The 16,981-nt window shown below is 42.9% G+C and overlaps 1 protein-coding gene across 8 annotated transcripts in view; it reads left to right on the top strand.

The window, feature by feature from the left end:
• The window catches only part of GARRE1 (granule associated Rac and RHOG effector 1), a 78,086-nt gene that overhangs the window by 46,237 nt on the left and 14,868 nt on the right, over positions 1-16,981 (top strand). For all 8 annotated transcript variants that reach the window (XM_072750363.1, XM_072750370.1, XM_072750386.1 and 5 more), the window contains 6 exons: positions 4,685-4,891; positions 9,092-9,232; positions 9,672-9,767; positions 9,899-10,060; positions 10,934-11,092; positions 14,368-14,465. In XM_072750363.1, the coding sequence (XP_072606464.1) occupies positions 4,685-4,891; positions 9,092-9,232; positions 9,672-9,767; positions 9,899-10,060; positions 10,934-11,092; positions 14,368-14,465 (863 nt within the window). The remainder of the gene's footprint in view (positions 1-4,684; positions 4,892-9,091; positions 9,233-9,671; positions 9,768-9,898; positions 10,061-10,933; positions 11,093-14,367; positions 14,466-16,981) is intronic.

Here is a 16,981-nt window from a genome sequence, read left to right on the forward strand (position 1 = left end):
GATCTTATCATAGGGAGACAGAATGGTCTGGTGCTTAGGAACACAACTTTTGGAGTCACATATCTGGCATCAGATCTCTGTTGTACCTCCTATCCACCTGGATTGGAGCAGGCATTGGAGCAGGCTTCTTTCTCAAAGCTTCACTGTTTTGATCTGTAAAATGGATGCATTTCTGTTACAGAGTTGCTTTACTGCCAGTAAAGCGCTCAGTATGGGGTAAGCACTCAATGAACAGTAGCTGTTGATAGAACTGTAGTTGTCTGTCTGCTGACACTTTAAACCCCAGTGTCTCTGACTGCCTCAAGCATCTGTCCCCCAGATTGTCACCTCTGTTCTGCAGCCTCACTGAATCCCATAGTCCAGGCAGTATTCTCCATGTGAAGGACAAATAGCTGTCCATGGCCCTGAGGTCGCATTCTTTCGAATTCACAACTCTAGAGTCTCTATTTCCTTCCAGGTTTGTCAGGGAGTCCCAAGGCCTGGCCCAGTTCTGGGTGGAGGTGTGGATGGGGTCTGTTAGAGGAAGAGACCTGGACCGAGACAGGAGATGGGCAGAGGCAGGCTGGAGACTAAGCTCTGTTCTCTCTCAAGAGAAGATAGTGTTTATACATCTGTTACTTTAAGCCTTTGAGTAGATATAGCCTATGAAATAGCTTTTCCAAAGTCCAGGGTAGCCACCGATTTGATTGGCTTTTAGTGAATTGTTTACAACACAGATATTTTGTTGCAGCTGTAATGAGGACTGATGCTCCATGTATGGGGTTGGGGGGTGCAGATTGCCAAGCTCTGGTTGTCATCATTTCTTGTTTACAGGGAAGAAATTTAGATAAATGACTCATCCAAGGTCAAACATGTTAAAATGGTGGAGACATCTAGCATCTTTCCCCCACTTCCTCCTACAGCATCCTCCTCCTTCTTCCACCATCCCACCAACAGGGGTGCCTCCCAGCCCCATACTCCCATCAAGCAGAGAATGGTGTCCTATTCTGGACCCGAAGACCCTGCATCAGGCTTTTCCCAGTAGCCCCTGACTTTGCATATTGACTTAGCAGTTTGCTCCCCACCATTAGAAAGTGACCCTGATGGGGTGCCTGGGTGGCTTAGTCTGTTGAGCATCCATCTCTTGATTTCAGCTCAGGTTGTGATTTCGGGGCCCTGAGATTGAGCCCAGTATCTGACCTCCACCCTTAGTAGGGAATCTGCTTCTCTCCTTCTCCCTCTCCCTCTCTTGAATAAATCTTTTTAAAAAGAAAGAAGGAAGGGGGCAGCCCTGGTGCCTCAGCAGTTTACGCTGCCTTCAGCCCAGGGTGTGATTCTGGAGACCCGGGATCAAGTCCGACGTCGAGCTCCCTACATGGAGCCTGCTTCTCCCTCTGCCTGTGTTTCTGCCTCTTTCTGTGTCTCTAATAAGTAAATAAATAAAATCTTTTAAAAAAAATCTTTAAAAAAAAGAAAGAAAGAAGGAAGAGGAAGGTAGCCCTCATGAGGACAAGGACTTGCTCATTGTCTTTCTTGTAGCATCCTTTGGCCTTTTGTCGTGCTTTGTACATATCAGGTATTTGCATATTACATATCTGAACAAATGAGTGACTTAATTGTATTGGTCAGAAGCTGGAAGCTTCTGGACCCCAGAGCAAACAGTACATGGTTTCTCCACCTCCCCCCCCCTTCCCTCTTTGCTATAGCTGCCAAGAGTCTGAGCAAGGAGGAGGAGGAAGAGTTTGTGTATCTGAGGAGCCGGCTCCACTCCTCCTCCTGTGTCTGCACTCTGTGGAGCTTCCAGATACCCTCATTCTGGCCTAAGCCAGTCAAGGTTGAGTTTATCAGGTGCCTGGCATTGGTGTTGCCAGCCCACAGCCATATCCAACTGGCTCAAGCCAGTTGAAGGCAGTAGGGCACACTGGCCAAAGGCATAGACACTTGAGTCAAGTGACCACTCTGTTACATCCAGTTATTTTTCCCCTGACAAAGTTTTATAACTTTTCTGTGCCTTGGTCTTATTGTCTGTAAAATGGGAATGTTTTCATACAGTTGTTCCTAGGATGCAGTGAGGTAATCCATGGTAGATTTTCGGCATAGGTAAAGTACATCGGAGTGTTCAATCAAGGCCAACTGCTAATGTGTACAGTACTAGATAAACGCTGTGTATTCTGTTCATGTCACGGGAGCCTAGGCTTCTAGGTCTGCTTGCTCTGTGTCCTTCACCCTGCCCCATCTGACACAGATCATTGATGGGGAGGAGCTTTGAGGCAGGTATGAGTAGAAACCCAGAGAGGTTTGAGTTGGGAGTTCAGCCTATAATTCTAATTGTTCTCCATAGAGGGCTGATGCTTTGGCATGAGATTTGTGTGAGTTTGTTTGTTTTAGTCTGGCCCTGGTGACTCCCACAGGGGAAAATCTGAGGGAACAAGTGTTACCACTGGGACTTACCACTGGGACTTGTTACCACTCTTTCTCCAGGAAGCAGAGCTCTGACCAGTGGGGATGGAAAAGGACAGCATCTAAAATGTGTGCCGGAAGGTGAGAGGGCCCGACTTGAGTCTTTTTTTTTTTTTTTTAAGATTTTATTTATTTATTCATGAGAGACCCAGAGAGAGAGGCAGAGACACAGGCAGAGGGAGAAGCAGGCTCCATGCAGGGAGCCTGACGTGGGACTCGATTCCGGGTCTCCAGGATCACGCCGTGGGCTGAAGGTGGCGCTAAACTGCTGAGCCACCCGGGTTGCCCCTGACTTGAGTCTTACTTTTGGCTGCTTCAAGGGACAGGACTAGGCCAGGAGGTAGGCACTGGGGTCAGATTTTAGTTCCTTGTAAAGGCAATGGAAACAGTTCCCCCGGGGATCCCTGGGTGGCGCAGCGGTTTGGCGCCTGCCTTTGGCCCAGGGCGCGATCCTGGAGACCGCAGATTGAATCCCACGTCGGGCTCCCGGTGCTTGGAGCCTGCTTCTCCCTCTGCCTATGTCTCTGCCTCTCTCTCTCTCTGTGACTATCATAAATAAATAAAAATTTAAAATAAAAAAAAAAAAAAAGAAACAGTTCCCCAGCCATCACCACCTCTCATGCAGTGCACTGAGTGCTGACAGCAAGTAGGCCCTCTGAGTTGTGCTCCTACCAGTTGAATAAATTGCAAACTCAATGAATAAAGTAATTTCTTGAGTAAGTAATCTGTGTGAAACAATAAAATATGATAGACCCTCTATGGAAAAAATGTGAACGTTATGAAACATAAAAGAGTTAGGGATAGTTTTGTTGTTGTTGTCAAATATAGTGTGAGCAAAACAACTGTAAAAGTTTAGGGGGAAATGTTAGTAATGAAGTTCTCTGCTCACATTGCTTTGCAAGTGGCAAGATCTTGCTCTCCTTTATTATTTTTTTAATTTTTAATTTTTTTAGAGAAGAGGGTTTTTAAAAGATTTTATTTATTTATTTACTTATTTGAGAGAGAGCACGAGTGTAGGGAAGGGCAAAGGGAGAAGGAGAAGCAGACTCCCGACTGAGCAGGGAACCCAACCCGGGGCTTGATCCCAGGACCCTGGGATCATGACCTGAGCCACCATCAGGCACTTAACTAACTGAGCCACCCAGGCACCTCTCTTGCTCTCCTTTAAAGAAAAAAAAAAGTAGGAAATCATAGAGAACACCTTTGTAGCTAGGGTTACCTCAAGAAAGCAAACAGGAAATAACATCAGAGAATGGCTTTGGCCAGTGCCAAGGAAGGCAACTAAATGCGCATTGGTATCTTAAAATATTTATGGTATATAGTATTTTTTGGCATATATAGTTACATACTAACAGTATATATTATGTATATGGTATTTTTTAAGGATTTTATTGATTTATCTGAGAGAAAGCGAGAGTGAGCAGGAGATGGGGGGAGGGGGCAGAAGGGGAAGTCAGACTCCATACAGCACTGAGCACGGAGCACAACTTGGGGCTTGATCCTAGGACCCTGGGATCATGACCTCAGCTGAATGCAGACACTTAACCAACTGAGCCACCCAGGCCGCCTGTAGATAGTATTTTTTAAAATGAATTCCCTACTGCTTCATCAACCAACTATTGATATGCATCAGAAGAGTGAGTTTCTACTGTTGTGACAAATGGAGTCATCCAGTATGTTTTGTTGACTCTCAGAAGACTGGTCTGTCAGCTTGGTTTCCTAAGACTGGAATTATGACATACAGCTATGTTAATAACACTGTTACCAAAATAACCTGTATCTTTGGATTCCGTTTCTAATAGCATGTCTTCTTATAGTCAAACTGACCTTTCAGATTTTCAATCACATGGCTTTTACTCTGCCTTCTGAATGTTATGTGCACATAACTGGAACTGTGGGTTCCTCTGGTTCATTAGGAGCCGAGAGACAACCAGGGTTATTGTGAGCCAGAGTCTATGTGAGGAGAGTGGAGAACAGGAGTAGGGGGGCCAGGTGGGAACTTGGAAGGCCCATTTGAACCTTGGGGTCTGCTGTTTGGTTGAAACATTTTGACTTGTTGGCATCAGGCACCCAGGGGCAAACATGAGAACAAAGATCCTTCTAAGGCATGGTGACTTTCTAGCTTCCTATGATTTCAGATTTCCAGGTACTGTTATCTTCTGCTCAAATTGATAATTAACAGTATATTGTACTAATGCACTAGCAACCCACAACCTAAAAAGCCCTGGCTTTCTTGTTTTCACAGGTGTTGGGACGGTGTTTCTTGACAGTGGTGCAGGTCCATTTCCAGTTTCTGACCCAGGCCTTACAGAAGGTCCAGCCTGTAGCCCACTCCTGCTTTGCTGAGGTTGTTGTGCCAGAAAAAAAGAACAGCAGTGGCGGCAGCTTATCTGGCATGAGCCACACACCTGAATTGGAGGAAGCTGTGCGATCCTGGCGGGGGGCTGCCGAGGTAACCCTGACTTGGGGGAGATTGGTGCCCTGTGTTCAAATAGCAGCAGCCCCAGAGGACCTTTGCCTGTTGGTTGCTAAAAGAGGGGTTTTATTTAGAAATGTTAGTCTTAAACTGTTATCGTTAGCTTGTTCATTCACTTAACAGTGAATGCCCACTTTGTGCCAGGCATAGGCCAGGCACTGGGATGACGGCCTCTACTCACAGCCTCCTAAGAGGAAGGGCCTACAAAAACAGTGTGAAAGGGCTGTGATGGAGTTGTGCAGGAGCCCAGAGAAAGGGCCCTGCCTCTAACTAGGAGCAGTGCCGCAAAGCATCAAGGAAGAGGGACCAGGGAGAAGAGGCCAGAGCCTCAGTCTGGAAAGACAGGCCAGAGCTGGCTATGGAGGGTAAGTGGTCAGCCAGGCAGCCAGGTGGGGATGTGACCAGTGACAGCACATTTCTTGTAGGCATTTTAATACTCCTTGTGTCCAGACCGGGGGTGGGAGAGAAGAGGGGTGTGCGGAAAGCCTTTTAGGTCGGGACTTCAACTAGGACTTATTAATGCATTTTACAGAGTAAAAGATAGTTTACAGTTAAGGAGTATCATATTGATTTCTTATATACTGTCTAGTTTGAATCCCTCTGTAACTAAATTGGCCAAGTATTTCATTTCATGTTTTAGAAATCTGCTTTAATCAAATTTTAAGTGTGATTTTGCACACTTTCACACTGTACATTCTCAAATTTTCTTATTATTTCAGTTTTATGCTGTTCTGCAGTGTTATTTCTTTTGAATTTCCTTTCAGTTCCTTTGTCTTGTTGCCTTGCAACCCTCTGTGTCCTATCTGTTGCTGGGCTCCAACCTCCTGATCACACAGCTCATAGTCATACCCAGTCTTCTCCACTACTCCTGGTGACATCATTGTGCTGAGAACCCAGCGTACAGTGAGGCCCTACGGCACTTCCTTGACCTCCTCCCCTTAACGTTTTTCTTCACCCACTTGAATGTCTGCCTACACTTTTCTGCTTACCTGCCAGCCAGTGACCCTGTCCCACATGGCACTGAGAAAATAGAATCCACCTGGCAGCAGCCCCTCGGGTTCTCAGCACCAAAACGATACCGTTCTCCTTCAAACCTTCTTCTCCTCCTTCAAACCCTCTCTTTTCCTCCTTCAAACGCACTTCGCACTTCTCATCCTTCCCTCATTACAGCAGAGGAAGTGCCCTCTCCTCCCATCAGGTGCCTGCCCTGTCCACACCATCCCCCGCCCTCAAGGCTTCTGTGGTGGGACCATGTGTGTTCTCTCTTTCCTCTTCAGCACGTTTCCCCCACTACATGAACACGTTTACACAAAATCCTCGCTGTCCTGCCCTGTGTCTCTGCTCTTTTCACAGCCAACTTCTTGGAAGGATTACCCACCTCACCTTTAAGTCGTTCTAAAAAAGATTATTATGAAACACTTCAAGCATTTAGGAAATGTCACATATACTCTCTTTTAGCTTCATCAGGTGAATCTTAACTCTTTACCAGTTGCTTCATGTCTTTTATTTACTTACTTACTTACTCACTGACTTATTTTTAAGCAGGCTCCATGCCCAATGTGGGGCTTGACCTCACAACCCTGAGATTAAGAGTCGCGTGCTCTTCCGATTGAGTCAGCCAGGTGCCCCTTTTGTGCCTTTTATTTTTAACAGAAAAAAATACTGTTTACAAATGCAGTTGAGTTCCCTTTGCAACTTTTTACTGTCATACTCACATCTCTTCCTTTGTAGAGATAACTTCTTTTGAATTTAGAGTTAGTGAGTCCTGTGCACATTTTTGTATTTTTACTCTGTATCTCTGTATCCATAGATAATGTTTCTATTTTGCACAATATGAAACTTTATATAAATGACATAATTCAGATGTCAGTGAAATCTGGCTTCCACTCACACAAAAACAAGCATTTTCTTCTCAAGGTCACTAATGCCTTCTCTGTGGCCAAATCTAGGGGAGCATTTGACTCCATTCAGCACTCAGGGCAATGTGGGCCCTTGGACATCTCTCTTCCTGTGGCATCCCTGAACCAGGCATTAACCTCTTGGGTCATCCTCTGAGTCTACTTTGCTAGCTTCTCCTCTTCAACATTACTTAGAAATGTCAGTTTCTCAAAGCTCAGTTCTGGGTACCCTTCTTCCTGTTAGGTCCAGATAGCCTTGGAGCTTTAAGAACTGTCAGTGTGGTGGGGGTCCTCCAATATGTGTGACCAGTCCACCTCCATGGGCTCCAGGCCCCTGTATTCAGCTCTTAATTACCTCAGGTATCCAGGTAGCCCAGGCTTAGCTTTTCCTCACATCCCTGGTCCTCCCCAGATTTTCCCCATGCTAGCAAGTGCTGCCATCCCACATTGAGTACTTCATGCAAAAAACTGAGATATATCTTCCTGTCTTTTCATTGTATCTATGTCCATTCAGTTAGCCCTGCAGGTCCCACCCCCAAAGTATTATTCCAGATCTGTCTCTCTCTTTCTGTCATTGCCCTAGTTTAGAGAGTCACTACTCTCCCCTGACACCTGCCGTAACTGGACTCCCTTGCTCTCCTCCTTGTCTTGCCATCTTTCAGCACTCACTCTCCATTTAAAATTGGATAATGTTCCTATTTCCTTAGGGTAAAGTATAGATCCTTCACCACGACCTGCCTCGTCCCACACAGTCTGGTTCCTACCTTGCTCCTCGCTAGCCTGATCTGTGGCCTCTCTCCCCTTTCCTCATTGGGTTCTAGTTTCTTTACTGACATATCTGTTCATCCATCTCACACTTCAGTTGACTGTCTCCTCCTCCTCCTTAAACTCATAACCTAAATAAATAAAATATTTTTTTAAAAAGTCAAGTTGTTGGGTGTTTCTTTTTTTTTTTTTAAGATTTTATTTATTTATTCATGAGATATGTGGAGAGAGAGAGAAGCAGAGACATAGGCAGAGGGAGAAGCAGGCTCCATGCAGGGAGCCTGATGTGGGACTCAATCCTGGGTCTCCGGGATCACATCCTGGCCCAAAGGCAGACACTAAACCGCTGAACCACCCAGGTGACCCAAGAGTCAAATAGTTTTAAACTGAGACTGTTAGGGTTTAGGGACTGAATGGAATGGTAGTCATGGGTAATTTGTGAAGCTCTGGAAACTTTATAGCATTATAGCTGCTAGTTACTTTCCTGCAATTTTGTTAAATATTATAATTCCTTCAACAGAAGAACAAAAATTAGCTGTTAAAAATGTTAATTGTTGCACAAATATTATTGCAACAAAAATAGACATTGAAAAATTCAAAGATGGGTCACTTGGGTGGCTCAGTGGTTGCGCATCTGCCTTTGTCTCAGGTCGTGATCCCAGGGTCCTGGGATCCAGTCCCACAACAGGCTCCCTAAAGGGAGCCTGCTTCTCCTTCTGTCTGCGTCTCTGCCTCTCTCTCTCTCTCTCTCTCTCTGTTTCTCATGAATAAATAAATAAATCTTAATAAATAAATAAATGAATCTTAAAAAAAATAAATCAGGAAAGTTCATCCTGAATTCTTCCTCCCACCTAAAAAACCTATTTTTCTGAATTCTCTGATCCTGGCCCATATGTATAGATAACTTATATTTTATCACGAGACATTGGTTCATTTTTTTCTTGTTTCTCTGTCTTGTTTATGTACTCTCATAAACATATTTAATAACTGAACAGTACGTATTTAAATTTTTTGTGCATATTTCAGAAGTACTCTTTTTCCTTTAACGTTCCAGTGTACATTTGTTTCCCATTCTCTGTTTGTGTGGCTTTTTACTTTGGTGTATAGGAGTACCTAACCTTATGTGTTCTATTATTATTATTATTATTATTATTATTATTATTATTATTATTCTGGAAACTACAAGTGTCAATATTCTAGCTTCTCTGCCCTTTAAAGCAGGGAAATAAAAAATGTGAAGGTTTGACATATAAAATAAATTAATAACAGGCAGGTAAGTTGTCCTTCCAGGGTTTTGCTGTGTCAGCTTTGCTTTCTCTTCAAGATGCTTGATTTCATCTTCCTAAATTTCTGGCTGCTTACTTTGTAATACAGGCAATCCAGAATGTCTGGTGTACATATAATACTTAGTTTCTTGCTTTAACATAGTTTTTGGTTTTTGTTTCTTGTTTTTTAAATGTTGCTAATGTCTGTCACATTCTCTGTCACCTACCGGCCACTGTTATTGTTGCAGGCAACATCCAGACTGAGGGAAAGAGGCTGTGACGGCCGCCTGGCAGGCATTGAAGTTCAGCAGCTCTTCTGTTCTCAAAGCGCAGCAATTCCTGAGCACCAGCTCAAAGAACTGAACATGAAAATCGACAGTGCTTTGCAAGTAAGTATTTTAGAACAGGCACATAGTTATCCAAGGACACAAACAAGGGAGGGAGTTTAAGTGGTGATGTTGAACCAATTGGAAAGAATAGTAAGATGGATGAGGTGCCTGAGTGGCTCAGTCAGTTAAACATCTGCCTCTGCCTCAGGTCATGATCCTCATGATCCCAGGGTCCTGGGATCAAGCCCCGAGGTGGGCTCCCTGCTCAGCAGGGAGTTTGCTTTTTCCTCTCTTGCTCCCCATGTTTGTGCATGCTCGCTCTCTCTCTCTCTCTCTCTCTGTCAAATAAATAAATTAAAATCTTTAAAAAGAATAGTAAGACGATAGTTGGCTTGAAGTCTTTTAATTAACTATAGAATTTTTAAATTTCTTTTATCACTGGACATTGTCATTTTATAATCTGTATAATCTTGATTCTTAAAAATCAATTTTTTTGCAGGCGTATAAAATAGCTCTGGAAAGCCTAGGCCACTGTGAATATGCAATGAAAGCTGGTTTCCACCTGAATCCAAAGGCAATTGAAGCCAGTTTACAGGTACGCTTCTCTCTCTGGGAGATCTGGGTGGAGATCCTGTGGTACGGAAGATTCGCCACACCAAGTGAACCAAGTGGCTTGGCAAGATGTGCTGTGGGTCACCTCTCCTCTCCTCCCCAAAACTCTCATAGGGCTGCTGTAGTGAGGCTGAAGCGCAGCAGACGGGGCGGAGGCAGACTCCCCCGCAGCCCATGCAGTGTGAGCTTCCCACCGTCCCTGTGCAAATAGGATCACACTTCCTGAAGGGCGTCTCCTTCAACGAATCGGCCGCCGACAACTTGAAACTTAAGACGGTAGCTTTTCATGGGGTTTCAGTGTGAACATGGAAATAGTTCTTCAGGGAAACCTAAGGGCTTGTAAGGAATGTAGATTAAAAAATAAAACTGAAGTCAAGGCAGGAGGTATTAGTAAACTGGTGTCTAAAAGCGGAGTGTGGCGACTTATTTTAATGAGACATTTGCCAAGTTTTATTCAAAATTTTGTTAAATGTTCAACATAAAGTGTTTTGAGAGTACACTATGAAATACTATTTATGATTAATATTTTAGCAGACTTTGTGAATTCAATAAGAAGAGAAATCTTGTCATAATACTGCAGTAATTGTGACCATTTGTGAGGCAGGGTGTGTGCCAGGCATTGTGCCAAGTACTTCACATGCACTGTCTCATTTATCAAATGCTCACCCATGAGATGGGTACTGCTCTTTTCTCTCTTTGACAGATAGAGGAACTAAGACCCAGGCTCACACAGCTAGAAAGTAGTAGACTGGAATTTGAGGTTATGTAGTCTGCTTCCAGAGCCTGCATACCTGACCACTTGGTCATCCAAAATAAAGTTGAGGTTTTCATTGGTATTTGTTTTTGCCAGATGATTTGGCTCCTTATTTAGAGAGATTCAGAATTTCAAAATTCTTCAACCAGTTTGCATTAGCAAATTACTATATGATCCTGTGTTTTGTGCTAGTAGAGAAATCACATGTATGTATTGATGTATGTGTTTCCATATTCTCAGAGGATATCCGACGATAATTATTTATGACATTAAAATGACGTGATTTGGAGGGACTGAAACAAAGTGCTTTTCTCTTGAGGACCTGTAAATTCATTTTGACAAATTTTAGAATCTTGTACAGCTTTATCTTGAGCTCTCATCTTCTCAATCCATAGCATACAATGTTACAACTGATCAAGGAGGCAGGCTGCTATAATGGAATCACACCTAGGGATGATCTTCCTGTGACTGAAGTACTGAACCAGGTGTGCCCATCCACGTGGCGGGGTGCCTGCAAGACTGCCGTGCAGCTGCTGTTTGGCCAGGCTGGACTGGTGAGTGAACATGTGGGATGCATGGAAGAGGGAGAGCAGAGAGCCGTGTTCCCAGCATGCGAGTGTGTGGTGTGGGCACAGGTGTGGAAATACTGAATATTTGGCATTACAGGGTGTAGACCACGTGGAGAAGGTAAAGGAAAAAGCAGGATAAAAAAAGCTTTTTTGTTGTCTTTTATAGATTGATAATATATATTCGTAGGAAACCTAGTTGCAAAATGAAGTTGTAGGTTGTTCTCATTTTATTTTTATTTTTTTAAGATTATATTTATTTATTCATGAGTATATACAGAGAGGAGAGAGGGAGAGGCAGAGACACAGGCAGAGGGAGAAGCAGGCTACACGCAGGGAGCCTGACGTGGGACTCTATCCAGGGTCTCCAGGATCACACCCCGGGCTGCAGGCGGTGCTAAACCGCTGAGCCACCGGGGCTCCCCAGTTGTCCTCATTTTAAAGAGACTCATATGTTAGTAATGATTTGATGGGGAGAGCCTCTTTGCCCAGCTTCCCTACCTTGAAGCCACAGTGGATGTCTTTCTGATGCTCAGATGTGCCATGCTTCTTCCTGTCTCAGGCCTTTGCACTTGCTGCTCTTTTAACCTGAGAATACTTCTCTCTAGTCTTCATGTGACGCTCCTCAGCTTCATGATGTCAGCTCACAATACCACCTCCTCCGAGAAACCTCCATGGTATAAGTAATCCCCCCACCCAGTCACTTTGTATTCCAGCTCTCTTTTTATCTCCTTCCTAGCAGTAAAATAACATCAACTCAGAAATAATTTTAGTCTTTTCACCTTTGTAGAGAAGAGTAACTTTTGGTAGAGTTGGGTGGGATCAGGAAATGAACATCTGAAATCCCCATTTAGCTTTTTGTTTGGCATCTAAGACCCATATAACCTTATATACTTGATCCCACTTTCTAGAATTAAATGACTACTTTTTGAAAAGATATGGCATTTTAGTCAGAGGTTAAAGGTAACTAATTAGAGATTAAGAAAATTTAAAAAACTGTTTCTTACTCTAATTCCCACTCTATCCAGAAATGGAACTGTTGGGAGGGGATCCCTGGGTGGCGCAGCAGTTTAGCGCCTGCCTTTGGCCCAGGGTGCGATCTTGGAGACCCGGGATCGAATCCCACATCGGGCTCCCGGTGCATGGAGCCTGTTTCTCCCTCTGCCTGTGTCTCTGCCTCTCTCTCTCTCTCTCTCTCTGTGTGACTATCATAAATAAATAAAAATTAAAAAAAAAAAAAAGATTTACTCTTTAAAAAAAAAAAAAGGAACTGTTGGGAGGATTGCTGTCCTTTTGTGTCACATGGGGGAGAGCTCAGGTGGCCTACCTCAGGGTGGTGCTGCCTTGTGTAGGACCAGGTGAGGGCCTGTCCACAGTAGTAAATTCTGCTTCCTTTATTTATTTTTTTTAAAAGATCTTTTATTCATTTATTCCTGAGACACAGAGAGAGACAGAGAGAGAGTCAGAGACATACGCAGAGGGAGAAGCAAGCTCCATGCAGGGAGCCCAATGTGGGACTTGATCCCGGGTCTCCAGGATCACACCCCGGGCCGAAGGCGGCGCTAATCCGCTGAGCCACCCAGGCGTCCCTATTCTGCTTCCTTTAGCATCTAGTCCTTAATACAGGAGTCCCTAAGAGAAGGATCAAGCTGGAGACACCCTGCTGACATATGTGAGAGAACCCACTGCCTCTAGGAAATTGATCCGTATTCCCAGAGATCTTTTTTTTTTTTTTTTTTAAGATTTTATTTATTCATGAGAGACAGAGACACAGGCAGAGGGAGAAACAGGCTCCATGCAGGGAGCCCGATGTGGGCCTCGATCCCGGGACTCCAGGACCACACCCTGGGCTGAAGGCAGGTGCTAAACCGCTGAGCCACCCAGGGATCCCCGCAAAGATCATTTTGGCTGAAACTAGGGCAACCATGGCATAGGTTCTCCAGAAAGGAGTGGGTAAAGTAAGGCAGAAGGACACACAGGCTGTTTTGGGAAAACATTGTAGGTTAAAAAAAAAAGTCCCATGTTACGGAGAGAGCAGAAATTTCTTCTAGTTCCTTACTCCTTGCTCCCAGGGCACCTTTGTGTGTGATTGACAAAGAACCTTTAGATTATGGGCTCTGGAGATAGGCGGAGAGAGGAAACACCTGCCTGGTCCAACAATGGCTATTACTTGGACAGGAAGTCTTTTCCAAAGGACATTGCAGACCAGCTGTGGGAACTCTGTTTACAGCAGTGGAAATCAGCTCCATTAGAGGCTGAATTTAGAATCATAATAAGCAGTTCTGCATGGCTTTTGAACTATATCAGATTTATTTATTTATTTTTAAGTAATCTCAACATTCAATGTGGGGCTCGAACTCACGACCCTGAGATCAACAGTCAAATGCTCTACCAACTGGGCCAGCCAGGCACCCATAACATATTTATTTTTAAAGTGCTTTATGATTATTTTCTTAAATTCTTTTAGTTATTTTAAAATATATTAATCATTTTGTCAAACTCTAAATTACCTAGGCTACTACCTCACCTGTGTAATATTAAAGACTACTCCAAATAAGAAACCATTGGGATAACTGGCTGGGTCAATCAGTTAAGCATCTGACTCTTGATTTTGGCTCAGGTCATGATCTAAAGGTTGTGAGATCTCAGCCCCACGTCAGGTCTCTCTGTCCCTCTGTTCCTTCTGCCCTACCCCCTGCTCACACATTCTCTCTCTCTTAAAAAAAAAAAAAAAGAGAGAGAGAAAGAGAAAAGAAGAAATCTTTGAGAGAAGAATCACCTTCACCTTTCTGACCTAGTTGTTTTTATCGATGGTTGAGGATAAAATGAACTTTTTAAAAAAACCTTCATCCACTTCTAGCTTGTATTCAGTCATTACAAATGGACTTTTCTGAAGCTGTGGTTAGATTTTTAATGACAGTTTTACTTTCAAGTGCATAAAGTAAAAAAATACTAAAAGGAAACAAAAATCATTCCTAATTAACATATTTATGATTTGGAAAAAGTACTAAAAGTGCTTACAAAGTTCAGTACATCCTGCACCCAGAGTTTGGTTTCTGTTTATTGAAGTATTACTGTGTTCAGTCATTTTTATTACTTATATTTGTCTTCATGCGGCTCTTGACTGGCCTCTGCACAATTGCCTTGCCATGAGAATAGTGCTTGCCAGAGTCTCTCAGTATTAGTAGGCTCATCTATTGAATTTGTTTGTAATTCATTTTCCTCTCTGAAAGCTGATTATTGTTTCTCTCTCTCTCTTTTAGGTGGTAGTTGACACAGCACAGATTGAAAATAAAGAAGCCTATGCCCCCCAGATCAGTTTAGAGGGCTCCAGAATTGTGGTTCAAGTCCCATCCACATGGTAATGTGACTCTTAACACAAGCTTAAGCTCTGATTGAAGTTCCCACATCTTTGAAAAGAGTGCTTTGTTTTGGACAAATCCTGCATTAAGTGACATGTCAGGTCTTGCTACTTGTACAAGTACATGGGCAATGATATGTCATGGTTATCAGTCTATGATAAGGAAGCCAGGATGTCTGAAAAATAAGTTTTTTTTGACCAATAATGTAAGTAAAATGTTGTATACTCATGTATCACAATGAGCAACATTATCTTCTCTGTTACTGAGTCCACAGCTTTTGAATAGAGTACATAATTTTCTCAAAGTCACCAGTGCTTTTCTAAAGCTGAGCACAGAACGTAGAATCCTTTCTCCTCCTCTGTTTCAGTAACAACCCTGATGGTCTTGGACTCATGCTATTACAAGTCTGGGGGTGGGGGGATCCCTGGGTAGCTCAGCGGTTTAGCGCCTGCCTTTGGCCCAGGGTGTGATCCTGGAGTCCCGGGATCGAGTCCCACGTCGGGCTCCCTGCATGGAGCCTGCTTTGCCCTCTGCCTGTGTCTCTGCCTCTCTCTTTCTGTCTCTCTCATGAATAAATAAATAAAATCTTTAAAAACAAAATAAGTCTGGGGACGGACTGAGCCATTTTTATTTTTAATTATTTAATTACATTTATAGCCTTAAAATAGATAAAGTATCCTTTGTAGTTTTTTAAAACAGAAGCTCCTACAGATTAGTAAGAAAATGGACAAGGTGCATGAATAAGTAACCAAAAAGACACACAGTCAACAAATAGATGAAGAAAATATGTAACCTCACCTGATAAAGGCAGAGTGAAGAAACAATACAATGTTGTTTTTGCCCTTCATGTTGTTAAATTGTTTTAAAATAATAAATAAATTTGAAAAAAAAAAAAAGAAAATAAAGGTTTTGGCCAGACTGTACAAAAACAGGTACAGGAGGTGGATAAATCATACGGCATTACTGGAGGGCAGTTCAGTGTATCAGAAGCCTAAAATAAGAGATGTGATCTCAGGAGTTCCACAGTTCCACCTCTGGGGATTTATCCTTGTGATGTGCATATAAATCCAACTAGAGGATCAGCATCATAACCTTATGAATAAATAGCAAAAACTGAGCATCTGTTAGAAGGCTTCTGTTATTAAGATTGTGATATGAATGAGTAACCACGTAGAAAAGTCTTGAAACATTTTGGTGGATAGAGATGTAGTAAGGCATGATGGCACTCTTGGTGCTTGTGTGGACTAAAGTGGCAACTGAGTAATTTATTTGAGTTGTATTTAAACCATTTCTCCTTGAACTGTGAGGGTCCAATGGTAGACTCTGCCAAAAGTTCTAGGACTTGGTATGTTAAGGAAAGGCAAGCAGTTCACTTCATGTCCCCAAACCTCCCTTCTAGGAGTTCCCTCCTCCCCCTAAGTTTTTTATTTCTTATTGAGATGGTATACTGTTAATTTATATACATATCTTCCTTCCTATCAAACAATAAACCAGAAGCTCACTTTTCTGTAAGATTTTTGGGTTCCTGAATTCATTTGTTTCCCGATTCAGGTTCTTATTGAAAAATATTAAACTTAACCAGGATTCCCATTTTAGAGAAAACATTTTGAACTTTTGAATAATTAGGTGAATAGAAACAACTAGTAATTAAATGGTTAACACTGCAGTTTACTTCCAGAACTCTCCATGTATGATTGATTTCCTTTGTAATTCATTGAACCTCCGTGAAAGACCTTATGGACTATAATTTCTTGGAGAGGCTCCCTCTGGTGGCTCTTGGTAAAAACACAATGTTTTCAAAATAACTTGTTTTTGTTTCTAAGTATAAACTATATGCTTGTTAAGAAGAACGCAAACAGAAGTGAATGCTTTATTCCACCTTTGGAAAAATGGAATTGTTAGCAAAGACAGCCAAGAATTTATTACATCCTTTGCTTTTAAAAAAAATGGTGTATCACACTGCCAGATAGGATTTTTTTCAAAACCAAGTAATACCTTATTTAGATTTTTTAACTGTCTTATTTAAGTTGTCGATCCATCCTTCCTTTCAGCAAATACTTACTGAATACCTACTATGTGGGAGACACTGTCTGGGGTCTGGGAATTTAAGTATGAGCAAGACGGTCTCCGCCTCTAATAGAGTCAACTTTGTAATGGGAGGGAGAGTGAGGGGACAGCCAACAAGCATGAGTCCAATTCAAAGCCTGGTACATGTATGAGGGGATAAGAGTAGAATGATGTCTATGATGGAGAATAACTGAGGTAGCGCCAGGGGGGGGAGGCCATTTTGGATGAAGAGGTCAGTCACAAAGGGTCCTTCCTTGAAGATAGGACATTTGAGAGGAGCCAGCCACATAGAGAGCAGAGGGAAAAGCATTTCTTCCAGGTAGAAGAAATAGCAAATGCAAAAGCCCTGGGGAGTGAACTGGCATGGCTGGAGATGTGGTAGGTGGCCGTGAAGAGAGAGCCAGAGAAGCCAGGATGTGCAGGTTCCCCCAAGGCACTTGGATTTTTA

Source organism: Vulpes vulpes, chromosome 1 (assembly GCF_048418805.1).
Source record: "Vulpes vulpes isolate BD-2025 chromosome 1, VulVul3, whole genome shotgun sequence".
NCBI lineage: Eukaryota > Metazoa > Chordata > Mammalia > Carnivora > Canidae > Vulpes > Vulpes vulpes.